Source organism: Giraffa tippelskirchi, chromosome 9 (genome assembly GCF_054371585.1).
Source record: "Giraffa tippelskirchi isolate mGirTip1 chromosome 9, T2T-mGirTip1v1.2.pri, whole genome shotgun sequence".
In the NCBI taxonomy this organism is placed as follows: Eukaryota; Metazoa; Chordata; class Mammalia; order Artiodactyla; family Giraffidae; genus Giraffa; species Giraffa tippelskirchi.
This window is the reverse complement of record NC_137283.1, coordinates 97,419,951-97,446,905: the sequence shown is the minus strand read 5'-3', so window position 1 is coordinate 97,446,905 and position 26,955 is coordinate 97,419,951. Positions and strand designations below refer to the sequence as shown.

Below are 26,955 nucleotides of genomic sequence, written 5' to 3'. Positions count from 1 at the left end.
AAAGCTTTTACGAGGTATCAGCACTTTTCTTTCATTAGGGGGAAGGAGTGAGAAAAGTACCAAACAGCAGCAGACTTTTAAACTTTAAATAGACAGGTCTGAGTGCCTGGGCTTGCTTTTTCATCTTACTTCATCCTCTGAGGAGTTCAATCACTTGGCTTGCCTACTTCACTTCTTTTAAGAGAAAGAGTAAGTTTTTAAAAGAACTTTACCTAACCATATCTTTTTCTAGCAGTGAAACTTTTCTGAAGTTTTTAAATGTGTTAAATGTAGCTTTCATATGACACAATAAAGGGAATGATGAACTTGAAAGTGTCTGTAGTTTTAAAGTTAAAATTAAACTTACGGTATGTACTTTTTGACTGCTGAAAAGTTTTTCTTTTAATAATGCAACAGGTAAATAAAATAAGATTCAGATCTTTCTGATGAGAATAAAGAACTAATTTACTGGATATTTCGTTTTCCATTTTAGACTATAATTTTACTTTTGGGGGTGATCAGTAACAGTCTAGGTGCTTTGTAACTTTTTGAGGGGGAGGGAGAGGTTAGGGGCCTAGGTTGGGGGTTTGACTGACAACAATACAAAAATCAAAGTGCAAATTTGCTTAGCGTGCTTGCTATAGAATTCTACGCTTTGTGCTTTTTCATATGGAAATCTTGATTGATGTTCTATAGCCTTGCAAAACAAACTTATTAACTAAGTGCTTTGTTAAGATCTTGCGGTTACTTGACTTCCACGTGGTTCCTTCCTAGAATTTTACCCAGTAAACAAAAGGTATAAAAATCAGAGTTGTGATATTGAGGTTCTTAAAGCCACAGTAAAGGGTTACTTCATGTTAGCAGCACTATGGAAAAATCTTGAGACTCGCAGGAGAGCCACCATTGACTCGACCACGTTGGCAATTCAGGAGGTGAAATCCCTTGAATGGGTGATGGTTACTTACAAAGCATGAACAGAGGGAGAACAGAAGGCTAGAAAAGAGTGTATGCCTGGGTGCATTTCCAAAAGGTCTCGTAAGGCAAGGGCTCCTAGAAAGAGTAGGAATCGAAATTTCTTACAACAGCCCCTTAGAGGGAGTTCCCCTCACCCCACGCCATCCCACCTTCCGCTTGTCCGAACCTGTAACAAACTTCAGAGCTCTGGGGCAACTTTTTTGAGTCGCAGGGTGCTGCCAGTAGGCAAAGATAACGCAGATTTGTTGTTTAAAAGGATTTAATTTCTCACATGCTCTTATGGGTAACACACATTCTGTTAGCTAGAAATACAACCTTGCGTTTTCGTGTCCGGTATGGGTTTTGTCTGATCTAACTCCACAGGCTATTTAGTTTAAATTTTTGGCGTGACCCTGCAGTTTTAACTATTTGCACCCGAGAAGGTTGAAAAGCAAAGAAAAATGAAAGCTTTGCGGAGGGAGGACGGGGGCCTGGGGCCCGGCGGGCGCGGGGTGCCTCCTGCCATCTTAGCATCCGCCCGGCTCCCCCGGGGCTCCTGCGCTGTCTGAGCCTTGGCGATTTGCAAAGGTTTGCTCAGAGTCCTTCCGATCCTCCCTAATCTAACTCGGCGCAGATCCGAGTTCCGCCACTGGGAAGGAAGGGGGAGGGGGAGAGCGGCAGGGGACGGGGGTCGGGGGGGAGAGAGACTGTGTGCCAAATAGTAAAAAGAAGAGCAAATGATTAATTGAATTAACTATAACAATCTAATTTCCCTTCCAACACCCCCTCCCGCAGTGTCCTTTTTTTTCTTTTTTTTTCTTTTGAACTTGCTGAATCCTACTATATAAACCGTAAGGAAACCTGAGTGCCTTGGGAATTACCTACCATACCTAAATGGCACTTCTAACTCTTCTGTAAGTTCTCGAAACTTCTCAGGAAAGGGGGTGGAGTGGGGAGAGCGGAGGAAGCCCCATCATGAAATGAGTAAAGTGCTAATGACGTGTCCAGAGGAAAATCAGTTCCAGAATTCGGGAACTGAAATCTTCCTCTGTTCCTAGCAGCGGCTCGCCCACCCTATCCTTTTGACTAGTCATCCAAATATTTACGGAGCATCTCTGATAAAGCTTATCAAAAGTTCTCCTTAACCAACCTCATCTTCACCCTAGGGCGTGCCTATTTTTCTCTCTAGGAGTACAAAGTGGGGTTGGGAAGAGGAGAGCTATAAACTGTTGGAAAAAGAGACATGGCTTTACTTGGAGGTGGGTTTAATTTCTTTTGCTTCCCAAACCAAGTTGGTAAAGAAAAGATGCTGAATTTCCCCCTCTGAAAACTGGACACATATGAAGTTAGTCTAAAATGCCTTGGGCAATTTGAAGAATAGATTATGAAAAAGTTTTAAAAGGCCTAACTTGTGCAGGGATTGCTGAGAATAAAAGCCTCTAGTAATGCAGAGATCTCATTAAATTAACTCCGTCTCAAAGAATGAAAAAATCCAGGGAAAAAAGCACTTCATGGAAAAAAGTAATTAATTCCTCTATGTAGGCCAGGTTGCCTGAAATTTCCTCTGTCCTGGCAACGTGTATGTGTGGTGCTTTTTAGTTTCCGAAGTCAGTACAGTTTTCACCTGTCCTTTGCATGCAAAATGCAGTGGTAATGCATTGATCCTACTATGTTTCGTATTTTTCTACTACCTTTTATGGTTTATCACTGCTGCCCTATCCACTCAATTCTTGGCCCTTTACAGTGTAATTCTTACATTGCTCACCCTTCCTGGAAACAGTGTCAAAGCAAGCATCTGAAAGGGTGTGTTTTCAGATATTGAGAGTTGTTTTATTACTTAGATGTCTTCAATTCCTGCCTAGAGGAGAATGGGAACCTCAAAATAAAGCGCATTCCTTCGTTTCTCTGGTGATGTCCAGAGGTGCAGCTGGGTATGAGCCTCCGTGCCTCTATATATATGATACCCGAGGGAAGGGAATGATAGGAAAGTCACCAGTGATTAATACCTCCTACTCCACCTTTCCGGTTCTGACTTCCCTTCAAGATTCTCAGTTGTTGAGATTGTTGAAGTGTATTTACACACGTTAGTTCAGTTCTGGAGAGACAAATTATTATCTAGTGTTTACCATTAATGTCAGTATTCAATATAGATAAGTCAGGTTTCAAAAAAATCCCTGGAGTTCTCCTCAGTGGGCGATCTCCCACCGCCCACCCCCTTCAGATAACCCACCTAAATTCTCTACTTTGTCTCCACATTGCCTGTCTAGGTTCACCATTTGCCTATGTATGTACATACTGTCTTTTGCCAAAGGTAAAACACAGACCATGCTGAACCATTTATATAGAAGTTTTACATATATAAATTTTTCCATAAGAGTTTCTTAATTTTCAATAACCTATGCATCCAAGTCTTCCGAGCTGTCCAAATACTTTCTTTAACACACATGTTCTGGGACCTCCCTGGTGGTCCAGTGGTGAAAATGCCTCACCTCCACTGCAGGGGACGCAAGTTCAATCCCTGGTGGGGGAACTAAGATCCCTCACGCCACGTGGCACCGTCAAAAAAAGAAAGTGTTTTATGGAATGTTTAAAATTCATAGTAATATAGAAAACATATAGTGTTTTTTTTTTAGCAATTTCTGTAAGGCAGATGCATACTCTAGTGTATGACTTTTTCCATGATTTAGAGAGGATGCCTCCAAATAGAAACACAAAGACAGGCAGACCTTTTTCATGGTCTTTTCTCTCCAATAATTGATAAGGGGTAGATTCTTTTCAGTCTCTTTTAGGTTGCTATTGTACTCATTTCAGGAGCTTTTGATTACCGTTAGGAAAATGTTAATCACTTCTTAGTTGCTATTTTGCTGAAGGAAAGAATACCAAAGTTACAAAATAAAAGGGCTATATCTATATCTAAAAATCATTTAAAGAGGAATGAAACTTTATTGAGCTTTTACTAAGAGCTTCATGTTCATGAGTTACTCATTCAGTGTTCATTAAGGAAAGAAGATTTAATACTCTTGTGTGGGTTTTGCCTGCATCCGATGACAATCTAAGAACACAGCTTTTAGCCTGCAGCTTCTGACTTAGGCTCGTTCTTCTATCACCATGAGTGACCATGAGAAACTTTTGCTAGTGGGGAGTTGAGTGATAGCTGTTGGACTAGGGAGAGGATTCTCTATTTTGTAGGTGTCATCTTCTTTTTGGATGGAGTTCCTCACTCCTCAACTCCCATCTCATGTCATTGTTCTGTGGAGGCTGATAAAGATCGACTATGTGATGGTAAAAGGTGAGAGCCAAGGTAAAAAGGCACGTGTGTTCCCCACCCCACCCGCAAAAAATCAATGCCACACATCAGGTACACGTCAGAAGAAATATAGCGGTATTTCATTCTTTACAAAAGAATCTAAGGCTAATCATGGAGCCATGGGAAGAATTTTAAATAGAATGGATGTTTACACGAAATAGGTTTGCTACACCAGGGCTTCCCTGGTGGCTCAGACGGGAAAAAATCTGCCTGCAATGCAGGAGAGCCGCGTTTGATCTCTGGGTCGGAAAGATTCCCCTGGCAAAGGGAGTGGCTAACAGCTCCAGTATTCTTGCCTGGAGAATTCCATGGACAAGAGGAGCTTGGAGGGTTACAGTCTATGGGGTTGCAAAGAGTTGGACGCAACTGAGCGACTAGCACACCACGGAGTTAGGCTGACTACCCACGTATAAGGAAGCAAAGGTTGCTTTTTATCTGATGAACTGGAAATATATATTTATCATAGTACCTGATTCACATCGCTGAACTGCCTAACATACCTTCAACCGATGTAGAGATGTTACATTAACTGGGATTGATACCAGCTGTTAATTACTCTTCCCCTCAGAGCCCCAATCTTACCCCAAGATTGATCATTCTTGAAATAAACACAAGTTTTAACAGGTTATTTCTTGTACTCCAAGACACTGTTGGATTGTGTAGTCCAGTCACAATTAAAATACTGAGAAATTGGACAAAAACACAAGTTTTGTTGTTGTTTCTTTGAAATCTTAACCTGTAAAACAGCATAAGAGTGAAATTGCATAAATATCTGTGATACCTAATACATTTTGCAAGAATTCCAAATCACTATGACCTTGTCTAATAAATTCAAGACCTTGTTTAACAAATTCCTTGTTAAAGAGCTTGTTTTCTTAATTCAATCATATTACTTGCCCAGGAATCATTTAAAATATATTGCTTCAACAGACAGTTCTCTGTTACAGCAATTATCACTTGAAAATTTAATAGTTTTTATCATATGAGATGCTGACAATACTTTTTTTTAACTGTGTAAATCCCTTTTTAATTAATTTGAAACTTCAGAAGTTTGGGATAGGTGACTATAATTACTACCCAAGGAGGTAGTAAACAAATAAACAAACCTGGTGGCTTTTTTGGTACAGGCCCCTTTTAATTCACTCAGTAGATATTCGGTATCTCTCAACTCTTTTAAGCACTGGAGATAGAGCAGTGGACACAAGAAACTCCCATATAGAACTCACATTCTAGTTGAGAAAAGCAGATATAGGTCCTTGTCATGGAGGCAGACAAACAATAAACAGATAAATATATATAATATGTCTAATAGAGCTAGGGACCATTAAAAAACCAAAAAAGAACAGGGGCAGTAGCCAGTGACAGGCCTGGAGTACTGGCTGAAGAGGTGTGACCAGAGCAAGCCATGGGGATGGGACAGAGTTGATCAAGGCAGATCAGCTTGTTAGTCTTTTGCAGATTGTTTGAGGGGAGTAGGTTGGCAAGCAGGGTAACTGGCTCTCGATGTGTGACCTGAAGAGAGGTGACGTGTAACCTGGTGATGCCTGAGATCAGGCTAAGAGCTGGGGTGGTGGTGAGACTCATAATCGATTTTAGGGGGAAGACAAAGCCTATAGCATTTGCTGACAGATTGAACATAGGTTATGTTAATTCAACGTGAGTGTGAATATTACCCAAAGCACATCTAGCTGTTGTAACTTTAGAGGAATGGTCACAACTGAGCCCACTCAAAGTCATTCACCACAGGGGAGAGGGGGGTCTTACAAAAATTAAAGAAAAACGTTAGAATTTACTCTTCAGTCTTGGAGTTTATAATTTTGGGGAGGGGGCCTACGCTGCATGGCATGCCGGCATGCCAGATCCTAGTTCCCCAAACAGGAATGGAACCCCTGGCCCCTGCTGCAGTGGGAACACCAGGGAAGTCCCAAGAGGCTTATAATTTTTGGCTTAGGATATTAGAAACACACCTGGCACTTCCTCCTCCCTGCCCTCCCCCCAAATCCATTAAATGATTTTATCAGGAAACAATCCTGTTTACCTTTATTTCACTCACTCAACTGATTACAGTATCTCTTCTTAGGAAAAATCTTTAAAATTGAAAGTAAAATATATTCTAATTCTCCTAATCATTATTAGGACATTAATGACATAGTGTCTTGATTATAGCTTTGGCACAGTGATATGTTACTATGTCTCTGGGAAAGGGGACAGTCAAAACTAACTTAAAATGGAAGGTTTCTTTTCCTTTTGAATGAAGTATTTGAGTCTTTGTGTTCGCGGGGAGCAGCCAGTGGAGGTGGAGGGTCAGGGGCTGTATGGTAACAGGTAAGCTCCGTTCCCAGGCGCCCAGAGAGTTCTCCTCACACCGAATGCCCCCCACGGCAGGGGGTCCAGATGGTGCTTGGGCAGGTCACACTTAGGGTGACTGAGGTTTTGGCTTCTGGTCTAGAGGGCCATGAAGAGCCATGAAAAATGTGATCTAACATGGTACATAGAGGACACGGTCCAACTGCTGTCAAGCATTTGCTTCTAACGAGAACTTTGTACAGCTCCTTAACATAGACCTTAATCTATATATAAACTTCCACCTTGGGGACAGAACAGTGAAGAAACGAGTATACAGGATATATGCTCAACTGCCATGATTTGCTAAAGTATCAAATAAAGAGTATACTTATCTCATACTGTTGAATGTGAGTAGGTATATAGTCTGTAAAATCAATGCTAGGGGATTCTGTAAACATAATCATAACTACTCCTTATAAAAGGGCATTAATTTTTCAACTATGACTTCAAAAAATTAAACCAATAATGGGGATGAGGGGACAACCAGTTAGTAGAATTTCTAATTCACAGCAAAGTGAATGACTACCAAAAAGGTTTTGTTACCTCTATTTGAAAATGACAAGCATTATAAGCCATCACATTAACCACTCTCTGACAGTCTCTATTATAGTGCTAATAACAGGTATCTACGTGTTACAGGATACAAGTTGTCCAACTGGATAATTCATATCAACAGATGAAAGAGTGTAACTCAATTAATTAATGCAAATGACAACTGTATGGCTCCTTAAAGAAAAGACAACTTTGCTACTACTTGGAGAGCTGCCCAGTAACCAGTTCACACACTGGTGGCAATATAGATTATTTTTGTGGAATCTCAGAACTATATGGTAGTCAGGTTTTATTTTCCATAGAGTGTAAAGAAACTTAGTAATTATTTGCCACAAGCATCTGTATATTTTGTTTGAAATAATGAAACATTGACTAAAATAACTTCTCATTGTGCCCGAAGCACTTTTTTTTCCCCTTGAACTCAATTGTGTGAATGTGATGAGATTGTGCAGTTTATCATTTTATACTTGATTGTTTTTGTTGTGCATCTTCCCTACCCCCCCCCCCCCACAACTGGAGTATTGAGCAAAAGCAGATGACACTGGCAAAATAGTGAAATTCTCTACAAACAGAATCAGGGCCAATTTACACATCATCACATCGAAACTGTCTATGGATAGAGCTCCAAAAATTCTGCTCTATTTGTTTGACCCTCACGGACTGTATTTCTTCATTCCCAGTGCAGTGTCTTCTGCTAAATTGTAGGTTTTTTCTTTTACATTCTCTCACATTAAACTGTCTGTCAAAGCTAAATTACTCCCTCTCACTTCAAGCCTTTCCCTGGCTATTTAATTCTTTGTCAATCCTACAAGCCTTTTTTCTTGCTTGACTGCTCATTCCATACATCAGTTTCACTGTCACTTCACCATCTAAAATGGCCCTTCCTAGTGGGGAAGCTCCTTTTCTTTATGACCACTGACAGAAGGGCGTTATTTCCTATAACCTGCCCAGTCATCTCCAACTATCGCACCCCCCCAACCCCTGGTGAGTCTTTGGCACCAGTCTCTGGATTGTCATCAAAAAATACACACTGACTGCTAATTTAGACAGCTAATAACAGTTTCACTTTATGGATCAGCCATCTCCTCTTTGTTCCATCCAGGAAATCCCGGGCCAGGTTTCCAATTCATTTTTTCTGGCCTCTATAGCCAGGAGGTACAGGCAGTAGACAGAAGTGTAGTATTGCTTAGTGGGGAAGAAGATTCCCCTGGATTTCATTTACTTCGCATAAGGAGAACAGGCTCATAGTTTAATTCCAGCTGAAAAACTTATTTATATTAAGACAGCAAACATAGTTCTAAGAAACCTATTTAATCCTACTTTTAGTTATACTCTTTAAAATTCAGTAAGTTCTTAGGAAGTCTTTGCTTTGCTTGTTTTTAATTGTTAAATAATTTTTGACTGTTTCATCCTGTTCTGAACCCTCTAATAACTCTCTGCTGAAAATTAGACTGTATTCTCTATGACTGTCTCATGCAATATTATTCATTTCTTCCCAGATTTCAGCCCCTGCTAAGATTGTATATATCAAAGTATGAGAACATTTCTAACTTTGACTCAGCTTAACTTTAAGACCAGTGTTGTGCATTGGAAAGCCCTGGTCTTGGGATTGAAAGTCTTTTTCTGGCCTTACTGATAGGTGAATATTTCTAAAGCTTCCCTGTTGGCTCAGAAGGTAAAGAACCTGTCTGCAGTATAGGAGACCTGGGTTTGATCCCTGAGTTGAGAAGATCCCATGGAGAAGAGAATGGCTATTCACTCCAGTATTCTTGCCTGGAGAATTCCATGGACAGAGAAGCCTGGCTAGCTACAGTCCATGGAGTCACAAAGAGTCAGATATGACTGAGTGACTAACACTTTTAAGGACCTCAGTTTTCATCAGTTGAATTGACTACTGGCAATTAAAAGTATAAATTGAACTAAATAACTTTGAGGATTCCTGTCATCTCTATACACTTGAAGCTATTTCTCATCCCCAGTAATGGGGGAAGTCCTAGGCTTAAAATATCAAGGTAGTGATAGGAAGTTAAGAAGAGTGTGTGGGCTGAGGGTCCAAAATCCAGTAAAGGAACTTGAAAGTATATAGCAATCCAAAGATGAAAAACAACCATTTTTATTACAGATAACAGATTACTTTTTATTTTGCAGGCTATAATTAGTATTGAGGCCAATTGAACTCTTACTTGAAATGTGATGTGCATTTAGTATTTGTTTTTGAAAGTAGGTTCCTGCATCTAGGGACACAGTGTGTCACGGTGGTACCTTTCAGTGCAACATATTTGCCTCTGGGTGGAAGACAGACGTCCAAACCACATAAGTCAGTGCTTAAGAAAAAAACAGAAGTATAAATGACCACAATATAGAGTATGCACAAAGACACTTGAAATACCAAGGAGAAACATTTCAGTTTACAATTAGGAATAACGTGCTATATGTAATAGGATTGAGGTTTGAAAACAGATTATGTTCATGTGCATGGGTATGGGAGTTTTCACGTCAATTCTTAGGTACCCATAGGTTTTGAATGCCACACATCAGCATTTTGCTTAGGTAAGCATGCAGATACAGGCCTATCAGGCAAGAATGGTCCTCGTTTTTCAGACAATAAAATAAGCAGAGACATTTAGCACTGACAGCTTCTCAAGCGACAAGGTGAGCCAGTGGTTGAGCAAGTAATACCTCTTCACAAGGTTAAGATCTCAGTTTACTTGGCACATAGGCTCTGCTGTGTCTAAAACTTAGCTCGTATCAAGAAAATCTGAGACCTCTCTTCGGGGGGAAAATGGAATCATTTGCACTTATGGGCTGGTTTTTTGCTTTTGTTTCTGGAAGGATGCTAGAATGATAGGAAATATTTTATAATATTTTGATTGTTGGCTGAAAGAAACTGCATATTAAACTAAAAATTTGGATCTGTGATTATTTAGTTGTCTTTTGGTTTCTTTTCAGGCGGTACCCAGGCAACATGGGTGACTGGAGTGCCTTAGGCAAACTCCTTGACAAGGTTCAAGCCTATTCCACCGCTGGAGGGAAGGTGTGGCTGTCAGTCCTTTTCATTTTCCGAATCCTGCTACTGGGGACAGCGGTTGAGTCAGCCTGGGGTGATGAGCAGTCCGCCTTTCGTTGTAACACTCAGCAACCTGGTTGTGAAAATGTCTGCTATGACAAATCCTTCCCAATCTCTCATGTGCGCTTCTGGGTCCTGCAGATCATATTTGTGTCTGTTCCCACACTCTTATACCTGGCTCATGTGTTCTACGTGATGCGAAAGGAAGAGAAACTGAACAAGAAAGAGGAGGAACTCAAAGTAGTTGCCCAAACTGACGGTGCCAATGTGGACATGCACTTGAAGCAGATTGAAATTAAGAAGTTCAAGTATGGCATCGAAGAGCACGGCAAGGTGAAGATGCGAGGGGGCTTGCTGAGAACCTACATCATCAGTATCCTCTTCAAGTCTGTCTTTGAGGTGGCCTTCTTGCTGATCCAGTGGTACATCTACGGATTCAGCTTGAATGCCGTTTACACTTGCAAGAGAGATCCCTGCCCGCATCAGGTGGACTGTTTCCTTTCTCGGCCCACAGAGAAAACCATCTTCATCATCTTCATGCTGGTCGTGTCATTGGTGTCTCTTGCCTTGAACATCATCGAACTCTTCTATGTCTTCTTCAAGGGCGTTAAGGATCGTGTGAAGGGAAAGAGTGATCCTTACCACACTACCACCAGCCCACTGAGCCCCTCCAAAGACTGTGGATCTCCAAAATATGCTTATTTCAATGGCTGCTCCTCCCCAACCGCTCCTCTCTCGCCCATGTCTCCTCCCGGGTACAAGCTGGTCACCGGAGACAGAAACAATTCTTCCTGCCGCAATTACAACAAACAAGCAAGTGAGCAAAACTGGGCCAATTACAGTGCAGAACAAAATCGAATGGGGCAGGCAGGCAGCACCATCTCTAACTCCCACGCCCAGCCTTTTGATTTCCCAGATGACCACCAGAATTCTAAAAAACTTGATGCTGGCCACGAACTACAGCCTCTAGCCATTGTGGACCAGCGGCCTTCCAGCAGAGCCAGCAGTCGCGCCAGCAGCCGACCCCGGCCTGATGACCTGGAGATCTAGGTCCAGTCGAGATCCTACTCAGTTGTGGAGAAGAAACAGGTGCTATAAAAAATGCACCTTAGGTGTTCATTTTGTTCCATTGGAGGTGGTACTCAACAGCCTTGTCGTGAGGCTTAGGAAACACAAAGACATTAGAATACCTGGTTCATTGGGGGTGTTAGGGATAGGCGGGTGGAGAGGGAGGGGATGAGGGAGGTACATGTTGGTATTTAATGTAGTTGATTCAAAAAGCTTAAGTTCTAAGTAAAAGTTGCATTAGGTGATCAATAGGTAAGGGCTTTTTCTTTCCCACACACCCCTAAGAATAGTTCTGTGTATGTGAAAGAGTCAGTGATACTTTTGGCTAAATATTTTTTTGTTCTACCAAGAAACTGAAATAAGTTTGACCAGGAGAAAATACTTTCTGAACATTTTACTTATCTTTATCAAGAAAAAGACAGAGGATTGTCTTTATGTCCCTGCTAAAAACATTCCATTGTTAAAATTTGCACTTTGAAGGTAAGCTTTGTAGGCCTGACCCTCCAGGTGTCAATGAACTTGTGCTACTAGATTTTTTATTCGTGGTATCAGTTAAGAGTTCAGACAAGGCCCACAAAAGAAGACTTTCCATGCATTTGCAAATCTCAGCCGGTTATCTGTACATTCTTTTTTTACATTCACTTGCATATAGTATTACCATCACTTAGCATCATTCCTCAACTACTATTCATATTCCTCAAATGATTTCTGTAAACATTTTAAAAGCAGTTGGGATATCACTTAACATTTTTTGAGTTAGAGTCAGGGAAGCAAGCCATGCTCAATATTTAACAGTCACTTGTCTGTGAATATGTGTGGAAGAGTGTGTTTTATTTGTCATGTATTGGTACAAGTAGATGCAGTATAAACTCACAAACACAGATTTGAAAATAATGCACACATGGTGTTCAAATTTGAACCTTTCTCATGGATTTTGTGGTGTGGGCCAATATGGTGTTTACATTATATAATTCCTGCTGTGCAAATAAAGCACATTTTTTTTTTCCCTAAAATGTTTTTTCTCCATGTATCCTATTAAGGATGCTGGGTTTTTTAATTTAGATTCTTTTTTTTTTCTTCTTTTTTTTTAGAATATAGCAGTAATGCTATTGCTGAAATGAATGATTTTCTTTTTCTGAAATATAATCATTGATGCTTGAATGATAGAATTTTAGTACTGTAAACAGGCTTTAGTAATTAATGTGAGAAACTTAGAAGAAATGCTTAGAGTGGACTATTAAGTGTGCCTAAATGAATTTTGCAGTAACTGGTATTCTTGGTTTTGTCCTACTTAATACACATTAATTCAGAACTTGTATTCTATTTTGAGTTTGACAGTCTTTTGGCGTAACCAGCAACTTTGATGTTTGCACTAAGATTTTATTTGGAATGCAAGAGAGGTTGAAAGAGGTTTCAGTAGTGCACATGTAACTAATTTATTTGAAATCTATCCTAAAGAAATCTACCAGTTTCTTCAAATGCTTTTTAAAAATTCATCACAGATGATTAGTGAAAATACAAAATATCATACTTTTCTTGTTGCATGTCAGCTACGTAAAGAGTTTTGTACAATGAGAAACACTAATTTGTTTGACATTCCATGTTAAACTACTGTCATGTTCAGCTTCATTGCATGTAATGTAGACCTAGTCCATCGATCGTGTGTTCTGGAGAGTGTTCTTTATTCAATAAAGTTTTAATTTAGTATAAAGATAGCCTTTATAGCCTGTGTGATTTTTAAAACTTCTATTGCATCTATTCACAATTTTCAAAGACAGTTCCATGGATTATGAGGATTTGGACAAAAAAGATTCAGAAGATTCCAGAATCTTCTTGTGTAAGCCACGAGGGAAGCCCCTTTAAAAGAATAGTATTTATTGTTAACTAGATTCAGTGCAACATTGATTAACATTTTTGACTATTTATTCAACAGAGAAAATAATGGATAAAAATGATGAATTTCGAATATAAAATTAATGAAAGTGAAAGTCGTGTCTGACTCTTTGTGACCCATGAGCTATATAGTCCATGCAATTCTCTAGGCCAGAATACTGGAGTGGGTAGCCTTTCCCTTCTACAGGGGATCTTCCCAACTCAAGGATTGAATCCAGATCTCCCTCATTGCAGGTAGATGCTTTACCAGCTGAGCCACAAGGGAAGCCCCAAGAATACCGGAGTGGGTAGCCTATCCTGTCTCCAGTGGATCTTCCCAAACCAGGATTGAACCAGGGTCTCCTGCATTGCAGGCAGACTCTTTCTGAGCTATCAGGGAAGCCCCCCAAAATTAATGAGATGTGTTTAAAGTAAGATAATAGTGAGTAATTTAGTAGGTCTATATATGACAGAAGTAAGACAAGAAAGAGGGTGCTGAAAATTTAAAACTATAGGGCCTTCCAGGTAAAAAAGAATTAGAGCAGGGTTGGTTTGAGTATGGTTATGCTCTGTGACAAAAGAATGAAACAGATTCTATTATCCCAAGACATTCTGAAAACACAGAAAAATTGATTTTAAGAATTCTTAACACCCAAGGAAAATTAAACCATTCAGAGGGACAAGATCAATTCTGGGCAACTGTAAGTATCGCTGTAATTTAAAATATAAAATGTGTTAGCACTTTTAAGTCACATTTCAGGAAAGTTACTTTTATTTTTTGGCCACACCACACAGCATGTGTGATCTTACTTTACCAGCTGTGGAACCAGCTGTGGGAACCCCCACAGTAACTGAACCTGTGTCCCCTGCCGTTGGAAGTACAGAGTCTTAACCGCTGGACCAGCACGGAAGTCCCAAAACCTTCTTAACTTACTAACATTGTTTACGTGAATACTCACCGCAAAGCAAACTAGTAGATTTCTGAGCATAAAAATATTACTAGTTTAGAAATAACCTGGTTAAATTTGGTGGCTAGATGTGCCTGAAGTCAAAGGGTTATCTAATCAGTCTCAGAGTCAATATAATTGGTAGTATCAATGTTTCTTCATGTGTTATCATTCAGCTGGCTGAGAATTTGAAGGGAGAGGCAAATTTTCTCTGTGCATGTATGTGTCTGCATTTACTGTGGAAAATAGAGAAACACGGTTTGTTTGAATGTGTGTGTGTATTCAAATACAAACAGGGCTTATAGGGTATATATAGATGGATACATAGACTACTGAATGTAGATTTCTGATGTATGTGTGTGGAAGTGAGAGGGCAAGTTACACCTTTAAAAAATAGTCCATTTTAAACTTTTCCCAAACTTTAAAGCTTATCACTATTTAAAAAAAAATATCCAAGCATATTATAAATACACAGTTTTAAACTGCAAAACTATATGAAATGGAAAATCAAATCTCACCTCTCCTCATTCTCCAACATAGACATCATAGAAGTTCTAATTCCATTGGAAAGCACTGTTAAAGTTTCAGACACCAACCATATATCAGATACTTTGTTAAGTAGTGGAGATTATTAGAATGACTACAATATAAATCCTTTCAATGTGAACGCTGTTTTACGTATCTTAATTGGTGACTTATTCTCCACAATTAAAAATTGAATTGAGCTATGTTTTAAAATTATGAAAAAGCTGAAATTTCATTCTAGGAATATTTATTAGATACTCATTTTTGGCATAAAATTCCATGTTTACAAAGTTGGAAAATTTCAAATCTTCTAAGAGTAGCAGAACTTTCTGCTGTGGAAATGTTCTATTTTGTGCACTATGGTAGCCAGTAGCCACATATGGCTGTTGAAGCACTTGAATGGCTAGTGAGTCTGAAGAAAATGATTATTTTAATTTTAAATAGCTGATGTGACTAATGGCTATCAAATTGGGCAGTACAGTTCTAGAATCTGCTAAGAGAAAGAAAATATTGGGTCAAAATGGGGAAGAGGATGATCATGTTATAAAAACAGGAAAGAGAAATTTCAGGGTCCTTTCTATAGTCTTATAATAGTATGTCTTATTCTGTAAACATAGAAAAAACTCTTATGTTAAGCAAAGCCTCTCTTGTTACATGAAATTTTCTAGTCTTGTTAGATAGTCATGTATTTTATATTACCATAGTTTTACTTCAGAATTTTATACCCAAATTTGTGCTGCCTATTTTTGAAAGTGGTGGGATTGTCTAAAGTCTTTAAATATCGAAGTTCAGTGCCCTTTTTTGGTTCAGTACATTCGCACCCTAGCTCCTGTGGGTCTTTAGGAAGCTTCTCGGCCACAGATTGTTCTTTCACCTTATTTTAAGAGACTTGCTGAAGCTCTACCTGCCCGGGGTGCTAGTTTCCTGCCCACACACTGCCTCTCCTAAAAATTCCAAACTTCAAATTCCAACATGCCAAGACATCTGTGCTTTGTACTTGGAGGGAGAGAAAAGTAATGAAGTTTGGGGGCTTATTAAAGTCTTCAAGTGAGTTATTTTTATAAACAGCACACCAACGGTGCAGAAACATGTTTATAATCTTTACTGGCTCCAAGATTCTGTTTTTTTTTACCTTTCCTCAGTTGGGCAAATATAGCTGAGCCCTTGGCAGGTCAGAATTTGCAGCTGGCAATTTTCAGAACTCAAGAGCAGACGTGGAACTTTGCTTCAAGGAGAAGAGAGTAAGAAGAATATTACGTAAAGAAGAAAGCAAATTTGAAGGAAAAAGTTTGCGTTTGTTTCCTGGTCTTCAAAAGTGTTGAAATTTTAAGTCAGATGATTTCTTCTGGTCTCCGGATGTTTCTCTCCAACGACCAAATGCTTATTTGGGCTGTGACGTGTAGAGTAATTTCAATGCCCACACACTTTCCTGTTGAATATAAAAACTGTCTCAAGAGGCACCCACTTTAGAAAGCAAACCCTGGGCTCAAGTCTTATTTAATACAACGAGCCATCTGTCCCTGTGAGATATGGAATGAAACAGAGCCTGTGGGGGGCATTTGTGCTGAAATCTCTTAGCCAGTTGCTTTTTACAAAACTGTTCATCAGAATTAGTATAGACAGTAAGAGAGATTTTAGTTGCTATGGTAGCCGAAAACATGAGGGTTATTTTATTTTGAAAGTAAATCGAGAGAAATCTAAGACTGCCTTCTGCTTTGAACAGAATGGGTCAGAGTTCTGTATTTCATATATTCAGGTATATTTATTAATTTTGAACACAGTTAATTAATTTAGAAACCCTTCCCTGCAAAAATGTAGACTAACGTTAAGCTTAAACTGTGAGAAAAAAGCTTTAATTGAGGTTAACTAAAAGAACTCTGGAGGGTAAGGGGTAAAAGGTTGAGATTCTTTACAACATTACTTGAAGCCTCAACTCCACCCAGAGTCCTAGGGTATAAATTGGACATTGCTTTTGATGTGACTGTGGCTCGTATTCAAGTTTTTCTCAACTCAGAGCAACTGGAATTAAATCGACATTTATAATTTACTAGCATATTAGTTTCTAATCATTCAAACTACTCATTATAATCAAAGATAGACACAACCAAAGAGCTAGTTAAAGAAAATGTTTACTCTGAGACAATTTTCCATATGTTGGCCAAGCTTGTCAATGACTGCCTTTTCTTGGGCAGATAATTTTAAAATATTTGAGGGGAACGACTTTACCTTCATGAGTTTCAAATTTCAGTGACTGAAGTAATTTGGAAGTTAAATGTAACTATATCCAGCATCGTATCATCTGTAATTCAAGGTAAATATAAAACTATAATAGATTTGCCTGATACATTATTTCTGTATACTTGAAATATTATATCATATAATTTTTATTTATGATTTATAACTTTTAAAATAAAAAATGATAGCAGGTACAAGAAATTATAATGTGATTAAAGTTATTTCTTTCAGTTTAGAACTTCCAATCATATTTCTTCTCCATTTTCACAAATTCCTTTTCTTCTTTTTCTTACACACATTTAGAACAGTTTTGTTATTGGGTTCTGTTTGTTGATTTGTGGTATCAAACACTTCTTTTTTCCTCATATATACCTTGTATCTTACTCCCCTAAATATTTACCTTTTAACAAGTCAGTGCCAAGTTAAACATTTCTATAGTAACTCTGGAAAAATCTAGCAGGAGTTAACATTTGTAATTAAAGAGTATCATCAAAAATGATCAAAAGAATTAATTTTCATCTTTACTCTGGTCTTCACTTGTCTGGAGGACTTGAAGCACTTTGTGATTAAAGAGGGTCAGTGCTGTAGGTGATGGTTACCCAAAACTCCAAACGTGGCAAATGTGGGAATCATGGAGTCATCTGGCATTTGGCCAGTCTTTTTGGTCAGCATTATAGCCAAGCTCTGTCTCTATCCTGATGATTCTATATGATAATTAGCTATTATGTGTGAGAGAAAAAGAGCTAAAGAAGCTATAATGTATCATAAGTAACATCAAATTAGAGAAAGGTTTCAGAGTGGAAACATATCCATATAGAAGTACTCTAACCTTGTAAGATAAAGAACAGTAACTCTAATAGGAAAAAAAGTGTAGTTAGTTAGTTAAGAAATTTACAACTTTTATTTGTTCACAGCAGCACTTAAGCTTTGGAAATAAAGCATGGAAACAAACAAAAATTCACTCTTTAAATTTGTTATGAGTCTGTCTACCAAAGTGCTAATCCCATAGTTTGTGATGACAAAGATAAGCTGATTGATTCAGGTATTTAGACAGGGTTTTGTTTTTCATTTAAAAGATATTTTTAACAGTCGTCTCAATTTGTGGTTAAATGCAAGATGACCTTTAAAAAGCAGGCACTGTTTTTAAAAGCCACATTACGATAAAGCTGCAAATGTTTTCAAGAATTAGAAACATGCACGTTTTAAGATTTTCCAAAAATCCCAGGACTTCTGGGGAATTTCCAATATTTGTGAGACAGAAACTCTGTTGCCTCTTAAAAAGTGTGCACAAAACTCAGATAATCAATAAAACAGTGCTCTGTGCTGAAATAATATGTCAAGCAAAAATGATGTAAGTGGAACTAGATGAGAGATTTGCAAGAAAAGGGTATCTGAAAAAATTCTTGCCATGTTAAAAAAGATTTGGTCTTGTGTTCATCCTTACACATTACACATTTTTAAAAGATGGTGCTTTAAACAAGACTCATGCCCTTTCTTGTTATTTTTAGTATCTCCCCAAACCATAAACACAACCATATGTTGGGGCAAAGCTGTATTAATGGTTTGGATGTGGAGTACTTACTTTAATTTTTACCATTAAGTTCCATTTATAGCAAGTAATGTGCATTTTCCAGCAATGATCAGATTTTTCATACTTTTAGTTGTTTGTGGACTAAAGGTTTGAGGAGTAGAATACTGTTCCTCTCACACTCTTCAGTGCCCATAAATTCAAACATGAATTATTTGAGAGTCTATCTAGGTATACTTTAGAAGAAAAATTTTTTTTACATTTATGGTTCTAGGAATTTTTGAGGTTGGCAGAATACAGGTAAACTGAAACTGACTATTTGGAGAAGTACTTGTCATCTATTCTCCACGTGACCTTGAACAAGATATATAACCTCTGAGTCTCAGTTCTCCGACTCTAAAGAAAATAGAAATTCATTCCTTCAAGTTTATTGTGATGACTAAATGAGATGTAAGTGAACTGTATAGGACAGTCCTTGATAAATTGGTAGCATTAACTAATGGCTATGATCTCTCCCAAGGGAAATGAACAAAGGGAAAAGTAGTACTGCCAGGAAAAAAAAATCCAGTATAGTCAAATTCTGAGTGTCAAAATGTACCTCTGTGTTTTCTACTTCTGTAAAAACTGTAATAAGAAAAACAGTGATAGGACAATTGGTGTGATCACAAAGCCATTGAGAAACAAACTTCAGTGTCTAGCACCACATTTAGTAATATACAGGAGGACTAGAAAAGACCATTATAAATACAAAAAGAACACAAGGTGAGAATACTTTAAATAAATTCAGTTCCTACAGTAGATTGGGACACATAATCCCTTCCAGAACTCTGAGAATCTTATGAATAAATATTAAGCTTATAAAGAATAAGGGTCAGAATGTGTGCCCACCATAAGACAGCTAGGAGTATTATTAATATCAAGGAAAAGAATGGAGAAGGGAGAGAGAATGAATTTCCAGTTTAGAAATCTTTAATGACTCCTTTTGTCTTTGTGGAAATAATGACTGCAATCCTTTAGTCTGTCTCTAAGACATGACATCAGCTGGATCTGACTTTTTTGCAATCTCACTGCTCTTGGTTGCCTTCTGAGTCACACTGTTCCTGACTTTTCCTAGTACCTCCAAAGCTCAGTTTCTTCCCACCTGTGGCCCTTGCACAAATGGTTGCCTGTGAGTCACATTCTTCTTTCTCTTTGTTGACCTAAAACAGATGGACTGCCAGTTATTTCTCCAGCAAAAATGAGCTGGTTTGGGATCAGCAGAGAATCGCAATTTGAAGTCTGTAACCATAGCAAGTCACAGGCAAGGCCCACACAGCAAGGAAAGGAGGATGCTTTTATACAGGGGAAAAGGAAGTGGGAGGGCTGTAGTCAACAGAGTCCATGGCTTTTCCTTGGCTGAGTGGTTGTCAGGAAAGAGGAGGAATTTTTCTTCTTCCTATTGGGCTTTGCTATTGGAGCTTGATGTGAGAGTCTTCTAACTCTATTCAGTTGAGGTTTCTGTTTATTAATTTTTTCTGTCTTTTACTAACTTCTACTCACCCTTCAGTTCTCAGCTGAAATCTTACTCCTTCCTGGGACCTCTCTCTGAGTTTCTGGGGCTGCCCATTTTATACTCCTATGCCACCTCGCTCTCTTCTTTACAACATGTACTGAATGGTTTAGTGTTTGATTTCCCTGATACAGATCTTCCTTGGCTTAAGATGGGGTTATGTCTTGATAGACACATTGTAAGTAAAAAATGTACTTAATATGCTTAACCCACTGAAAATCATAGCTTAACCTAGCCTAACTTAAACATACTCAGCACACTTATGTTAGCCCAGAGTTGGGCAAAATCATCTTTACACAAAGCCAATTTAAGATAAAGTGTTGAATACCTCATGTAAGTTATTAAATACTGTAATGAAAGTGAAAAACAGAACATCTGTACAGGTATAGAATGTTTTTAAGTGTATTACGGCTCTTTACTCTCATGATTGCAGGGCTGACTGCAGCTGCCCATTATCATGAGGGAACTTTGTACTGTATCTCACTCACTGAGGAAAAGTTCAAAATTCAAAATTTGAAGTATGGTTTCTACTGAATGCATTTCATGAAGTAAAAAAATAACTCCAACCGTTGTAAGTCAGGGACTCACTATGAAAACAGGGGCCTTTTTTCTTTTTCTCTGCTGTATCAGTTAATGACTAGTGTTTTGTCTGGCAAAGCAACATATTGACTGCTAATTAATATATGCAACTGTAGCAGACACAATTCTCTGGCTCTAAGTCAAATATATCTCCATTAAGGAAATAGATACATACAATGAAACTAGCCATCCACATCAAGTTCTTCCCCCATTTTCTATTTTCATCAAACTATCTTCTCAGTAAATTCATATACCCTCTTCTGCACAACAAACTTGAGACAGAGTTATTATCTTCATATTACAGAAGTGTAAACTGAGGCTAAGAAACTTGACCAAAGTCAGTAGCAGCAAGTGACCCAATTAAGTTCTGTAACCATGTCTGCATCTTCACCCACTCTGCTCTCCCAAATGCCCTTGTTAGTGAGAGGATCAGGCTGATCAGAGAATGTGAGGCTCTGGTTCAATATTTACATCTATTTCTAATTATAAATGTGTGTAATGGTTTCCTAATTTTTACAACTGCCTCATATTTGGAGAAAACTTTAGGCCTCCATTCAGGAAATAGATCAGCTCTTGGTAAACTGACATTTGAGCTGAAAAAATGTAGAACCATACCCTAGACTACAGGGATTTCACTAAGACAGTGCTGTTGTGTGACACCCTCTGTGGATGGTCAAGACCAACTCTAGAGAATGGCTCTATTTCCAGCTGGCGGCATCAGTTGCAAATTTTCCTTCTATTTTCCTCCCTTTCTTGTTAATTACTGCTCCTGTTACTGTTGATTCTTCTTCTCTTCCTTCTCTTCTTACCCGCTGCTTCTTTTTTTTTACTTACAGAAGCAGCTATAACTTCTCATCACAAATGCAAACAAAGGCAGAAGTATATAAAAAATGAAGGCCCCTTCCAACCCACTCCCTAAAGAGAAGCAAACTATACACAGATATACATACAACTTGTAAATTATTTGATTTATTTTTATAATAAACTACCATGTGGACCTATGTCTTTTTAATGGCCTTATAATGTTCCATAAGGATGTATAGTCAATACTATAATTATTCATGTATTGTTGAGCACTTCAGTGTTTTCCCAATATGTCACTTTTACAGATATTACTGCAATACTTGTATTCATATCCTAGACATGTTTTTAAAATTAAAAGAAGAAACTTTAGTAGGCAAAATGTTCTTTTTTTCCCTCAGTGGCATATCTCAAATATTTCACTGTTCTCCATAGTCAGTATATGGTTACTAACATTATTGACATGTGTTTGGCTCATGATAGACAATGTCTTGATCATGAAGGAAATTTTTGGTTTAGTATAATATGAAGCATTATCTTCCATAATGTCCAAGAATTTTGCTAAGGGAAGATCAAGAACTCTGCCAGAGACCTTTATTTCATCTGTGCTCAGCAATTTCTTTTCACTTTCTGCCTAGCTAGCTGCTTTGATACAAAGATCTATAATTAAAGGACAAGATAAATTTCAGTATGACATACTATACCACTGTGAAAATCAAGGAACAGCTCAGACTGCCAAACTTCTATGTCATTCTTTCCTAATAAACACCAGTTGCTTATGTTGCAAATAGAGCACACATCTTTTCTGAATAATATTCAACCAACTTACAAAAGTAAGGGATATTTATTAGAGAATATTTGAGATAAATTTAAAAGTTAACAAAAAAAACAAGAAAGAAAAGAATCATTTAATTTCAACATCCAAAGGAAAGAATGACTAAACATGGAGAGTTGTTCTGAATCTATGAAAAAGTCGGTCTTTATTTTGAAAATATTTGTGATAGTTTTTATATTAAATCTACTACCTTCAATTTTTTTAGACTTAAACTTAAAATGTAAACATGTTTGCATTAACAGAATCTTTTTAAATGTCATTAAACATTTGAATCATTGTTTAGCTAATCATTCTATTGTTGAACATTTAACTTGTTTTCAATTTTTTACTCTAAGTAACATTTAATGAACAAATTTATGTTTTAAATAAGATTTGTTTTTTTAGGATAAATTCTAAGAGAGTCAAAAATTAGAATATTTTAAAGACTTTTTTGAACTCAGTGAGAATTATATTTGATACATTTTTATTGCTGTTTCAGTAGGTGAAACTCTCTTTTTTATTGAAGTTTACATTATATTAATTAATGGTGACAAGAATAATATAAATTTTATATAGAGATGCCTATAGTATTTTTCTCATATGAAAGGACTATGAACTTCACCTTTTGCTCTTTTGTGATCTTAGCACTTTTAAGAGATTTTTTTATAATAAAAAGTTTAACCACTTGTCTTTTTATGTCTTTTCCAAGGCAAACCATTCAATATCACAGTAATCCAAGTCTATGCCCTGATCAGTAACACTGAAGAAGCTGAACGTGAACGGTTCTATGAAGACCTACAAGATCTTTTAGAACTAACACCCAAAAAAGATGTCCTTTTCATTATAGGGGACTGGAATGCAAAAGTAGGAAGTAAGGAAACACCTGGCGAAACAGGCAAATTTGGCCTTGGAGTACAGAATGAAGCAGGGCAAAGGCTAATAGAGTTGTGCCAAGAGAACGCACTGGTCATAACAAACACCCTCTTCCAACAACACAAGAGAAGACTCTACACATGGACATCACCAAATGGTCGACAAGAAAATCAGATTGATTATATTCTTTGCAGCCAAAGATGGAAAAGCTCTATACAGTCAACAAAAACAAGACTGGGAGCTGACTGCGGCTCAGATCATGAACTCTTTATTGCCAAATTCAGACTTATATTGAAGAAAGTAGGGAAAACCACTAGACCATCTAGGTATCACCTAAATCACATCCCTTATGATTATACAGTGGAAGTGACAAATAGATTTAAGGGACTAGGTCTGATAGACAGAGTGCCTGATGAACTATCGACAGAGGTTCATGACATTGTAAAGGAGACAGGGGTCAAGACCATCCCCATGGAAAAGAAATGCAAAAAAGCAAAATGGCTGTCAGAGGAGGCCTCACAAATAGCTGGGAAAAGAGAAGCGAAAAGCAAAGGAGAAAAGGAAAGATATTCCCATCTGAATGCAGAGTTCCAAAGAATAGCAAGGAGAGATAAGAAAGCCTTTTTCAGTGATCAATGCAAAGAAAGAGAGGAAAACAACAGAATGGGAAAGACTAGAGATCTCTTCAAGAAAATTAGAGATACCAAGGGAACATTTCATGCAAAGATGGGCTCGATAAAGGACAGAAATTGTAAGGACCTAACAGAAGCAGAAGATATTAAGAAGAGGTGGCAAGAATACACAGAAGAACTGTACAGAAAAGATCTTCACGACCCAGATAATCACGATGGTGTGATCACTCACCTAGAGCCAGACATCCTGGAATGTGAAGTCAAGTGAGCCTTAGAAAGCATCACTATGAACAAAGCTAGTGGAGGTGATGGAATTCCAGTTGAGCTATTTCAAATCCTCAAAGATGATGCTGTGAAAGTGCTGCACTCGATATGCCAGCAAATCTGGAAAACTCAGCAGTGGCCACGGGACTGGAAAAGGTCAGTTTTCATTCTAATCCCAAAGAAAGGTAATGGGAAAGAATGCTCAAACTACCACACAATTGCCAACATCCGATGGATCATCGAAAAAGCAAGAGAGTTCCAGAAAAACATCTATTTCTGCTTTATTGACTATGCCAAAGCCTTTGACTGTGTGAATCACAAAAAACTGTGGAAAATTCTGAAAGAGATGGGAATACAAGACCATCTGACCTGTTTCTTGAAAAACCTGTATGCAGGTCAGGAAGCAACAGTTAGAACTGGACATGGAACACAGACTGGTTCCAAATAGAAAAAGGAGTACGTCAAGGCTGTATACTGTCACCCTGCTTATTTAACTTATATGCAGAGTACATCATGAGAAACATTGGGCTGGAAGAAATACAAGCTGGAATCAAGATTGCCAGGAGAAATATCAATAACCTCAGATATGCGGATGACACCACCCTTATGGCAGAAAGTGAAGAAGAACTAAAGAGCCTCTTGATGAAAGTGAAAGAGGAGAGTGAAAATGTTGGCTTAAAGCTCAACGTTCAGAAAACTAAGATCATGGCATCTGGTCCCATCACTTCATGGGAAATAGATGGGGAAACAGTGGAAACAGTGTCAGACTTTATTTTTTTGGGCTCCAAAATCACTGCAGATGGTGATTGCAGCCATGAAATTAAAAGACGCTTACTCCTTGGAAGGAAGGTTATCACCAACCTAGACAGCATATCTAAAAGCAGAGACATTACTTTGCCAGCAAAGGTCCATCTAGTCAAGGCTATGGTTTTTCCAGTGGTCATGTATGGATGTGAGAGTTGGACAGTGAAGAAAGCTGAGCGCCGAAGAATTGATGCTTTTGAACTGTGGTGTTGGAGAAGACTCTTGAGAGTCCCTTGGACTGCAAGGAGATCCAACCAGTCCATCCTAAAGGAGATCAGTCCTGGGTGTTCATTGGAAGGACTGATGTTGAAGCTGAAACTCCAATACTTTGGCCACCTGATGCGAAGAGCTGACTCATTGGAAAAGACCCTGATGCTGGGAAGGATTGGGGGCAGGAGGAGAAGGGGCGACAGAGGATGAGATGGTTGGATAGCATCACCAGCTCGATGGACATGGGTTTGGGTAAACTCCAGGAGTTGTTAATGATCTGGGAGGCCTGGTGTGCTGCGACTCATGGGGTCACAAAGAGTCGGACATGACTGAGCGACTTTTTATGCAATGGCTCTTTTTTTAGCTTATTATGTGATTTTAGTCTTTAAAATACTTGTCTGTTTTGGGAATGAAATTTCTTAGATTTTGTGTAGTAAAAATTTTGATCTTTACTTTCAAGGTTAGAAAACCCCATCTTTTGCCAGTTATCTTTTACCTTGATATTCAATCACAATTTTACTTTAGCTGTTCGTTTTACACTTTTTGTTTTACAAATGACATTTTACTACTTGTATTTTTGGAGTAGAATATATTTTAAGGCATCCTTTGGTTTTTTCTGAATAGTCAATTGATTGTCTCTATGCCATTTTCTTTTTAAAACATCCTTTATTAAGATGAAAACTAAGGTTATTCCTATGATAAAAAAATATTCTGCATATAAAAACAACAAATCAAAAGATGATTAATACATTTACCAAATTCTCAGGCACCAAGAGCAGGGGAAGTGTTGAAGTCAGAGTTTATACAAGGGAGATCCCTACCTGGGCAGGTGAGAAGCGGGTTGTGCCTGCAGGTGAGTACTCCTATAAAAAGGTCGGCTGTGGGGGACTTTCCTGGGATTCAGTGGTTAAGGCTCCGCGCTCCTAATGCAGGGGGCCAGGGTACAATCCCTGGTCATGGAACCAGCTCTTGCATGCTACTGCTAAGATCAGCGCAGACAGGTTAGCTGTGGGATGGGAAGAGTCACCTTGGACCCTGTGGTGTTTGCTGTCCATCAGCTGAAGGAGTTGAAGGCTGCTGCCTTCCTTACACCAGGCTCCACAAAGACATTCCAGGGACTCTCCTGGAAAAGGGTGAAGAACTAGGAGTTTGTAGCTCTCTTCTCTATCTTCAGAAATGCACTCTGTTCTTTTTCTTGTTTCAATGTGAGATTTCTTTGAAGAAATGATTCCGGTGTTTTTTTAAAATAACTTTTTGTTACAGAAATTTTCAAAACTACTTGAATTAGCAGAAATAATATAATGAATGCCTATACTTTTCCTAATGATTATTTTGCCTTTCTTATTTCATCTCTCCTTCACTCCATTTTTCTTTTTTCATCTTAAACATTTTAAAACAGATCCCAGATATCCAATCATTTCGTCTGTAAATAATCTAGTATGTTTCTCTACTCGAGAAAGACACTTCTTTTTCTAAAAATAATTACCACGCCTTTATTCAGTTCAGTTCAGTTGCTCAGTCATGTCCGACTCTTTGCGACCCTACGAACCGCAGTAGGCCAGGCCTCTCTGTCCATCACCACCTCCCGGAGTCCACCCAAATCCGTGTCCATCGAGTCTGTGATGCCATCCAACCATCTCATCTTCTGTCGTTCCCTTCTCCTCCTGCTCTCAATCTTTCCCAGCATCAGGGTCTTTTCAAATGAGTCAGCTCCTCGCATCAGGTGGCCAAAGTATTGGAGTTTCAGCTTCAACATCAGTCCTTCCAATGAACACCAAGGACTGATCTCCTTTAGAATGGACTGGTTGGATCTCCTTGCAGTCCAAGGGACTCTCAAGAGTCTTTTCCAACACCACAGTTCAAAAGCATCAATTCTTCGGCACTCAGCTTGATAGTCCAGCTCTCATACATGTAACAAAATTAACAGTAATTTCTTACTATCAGCTAATACTCAATCTAGAGCTCAAGGTTGTCTTTTTACAATTAATTTCTTTGTGTGTGAGACAAAACAAAGTTTGTATGTTGCATTTTGTTTTGTTTCTTAAGTCT

The 26,955-nt window shown here is 38.4% G+C and overlaps 2 protein-coding genes across 2 annotated transcripts; both read left to right on the top strand.

Moving 5' to 3' along the window:
• Positions 1 to 12,984, top strand: GJA1 (gap junction protein alpha 1). The gene is made up of 2 exons (XM_081530499.1): positions 1 to 189; positions 10,088 to 12,984. Exon 2 carries the CDS (start codon positions 10,104 to 10,106, stop codon positions 11,253 to 11,255), a length of 1,152 nt encoding a protein of 383 aa, XP_081386625.1. The 5' UTR covers positions 1 to 189; positions 10,088 to 10,103; the 3' UTR covers positions 11,256 to 12,984.
• Positions 12,817 to 25,509, top strand: LOC145521900 (uncharacterized). The gene is made up of 3 exons (XM_081530874.1): positions 12,817 to 12,827; positions 13,803 to 13,846; positions 22,833 to 25,509. Exons 1-3 carry the CDS (start codon positions 12,817 to 12,819, stop codon positions 23,894 to 23,896), a joined length of 1,119 nt encoding a protein of 372 aa, XP_081387000.1. The 3' UTR covers positions 23,897 to 25,509.
• Positions 25,510 to 26,955: the final 1,446 nt, after the last annotated feature.

Excerpts from the sequence above, each read along its gene's own strand:
- GJA1 (XM_081530499.1), top strand. The coding sequence starts at position 10,104 with ATGGGTGACTGGAGTGCCTTAGGCAAACTCCTTGACAAGGTTCAAGCC.
- LOC145521900 (XM_081530874.1), top strand. Across the intron at positions 13,847-22,832 it reads AAGATCAATTCTGGGCAACT|GCAAACCATTCAATATCACA; the intron begins GTAAGTATCGCT and ends GTCTTTTCCAAG.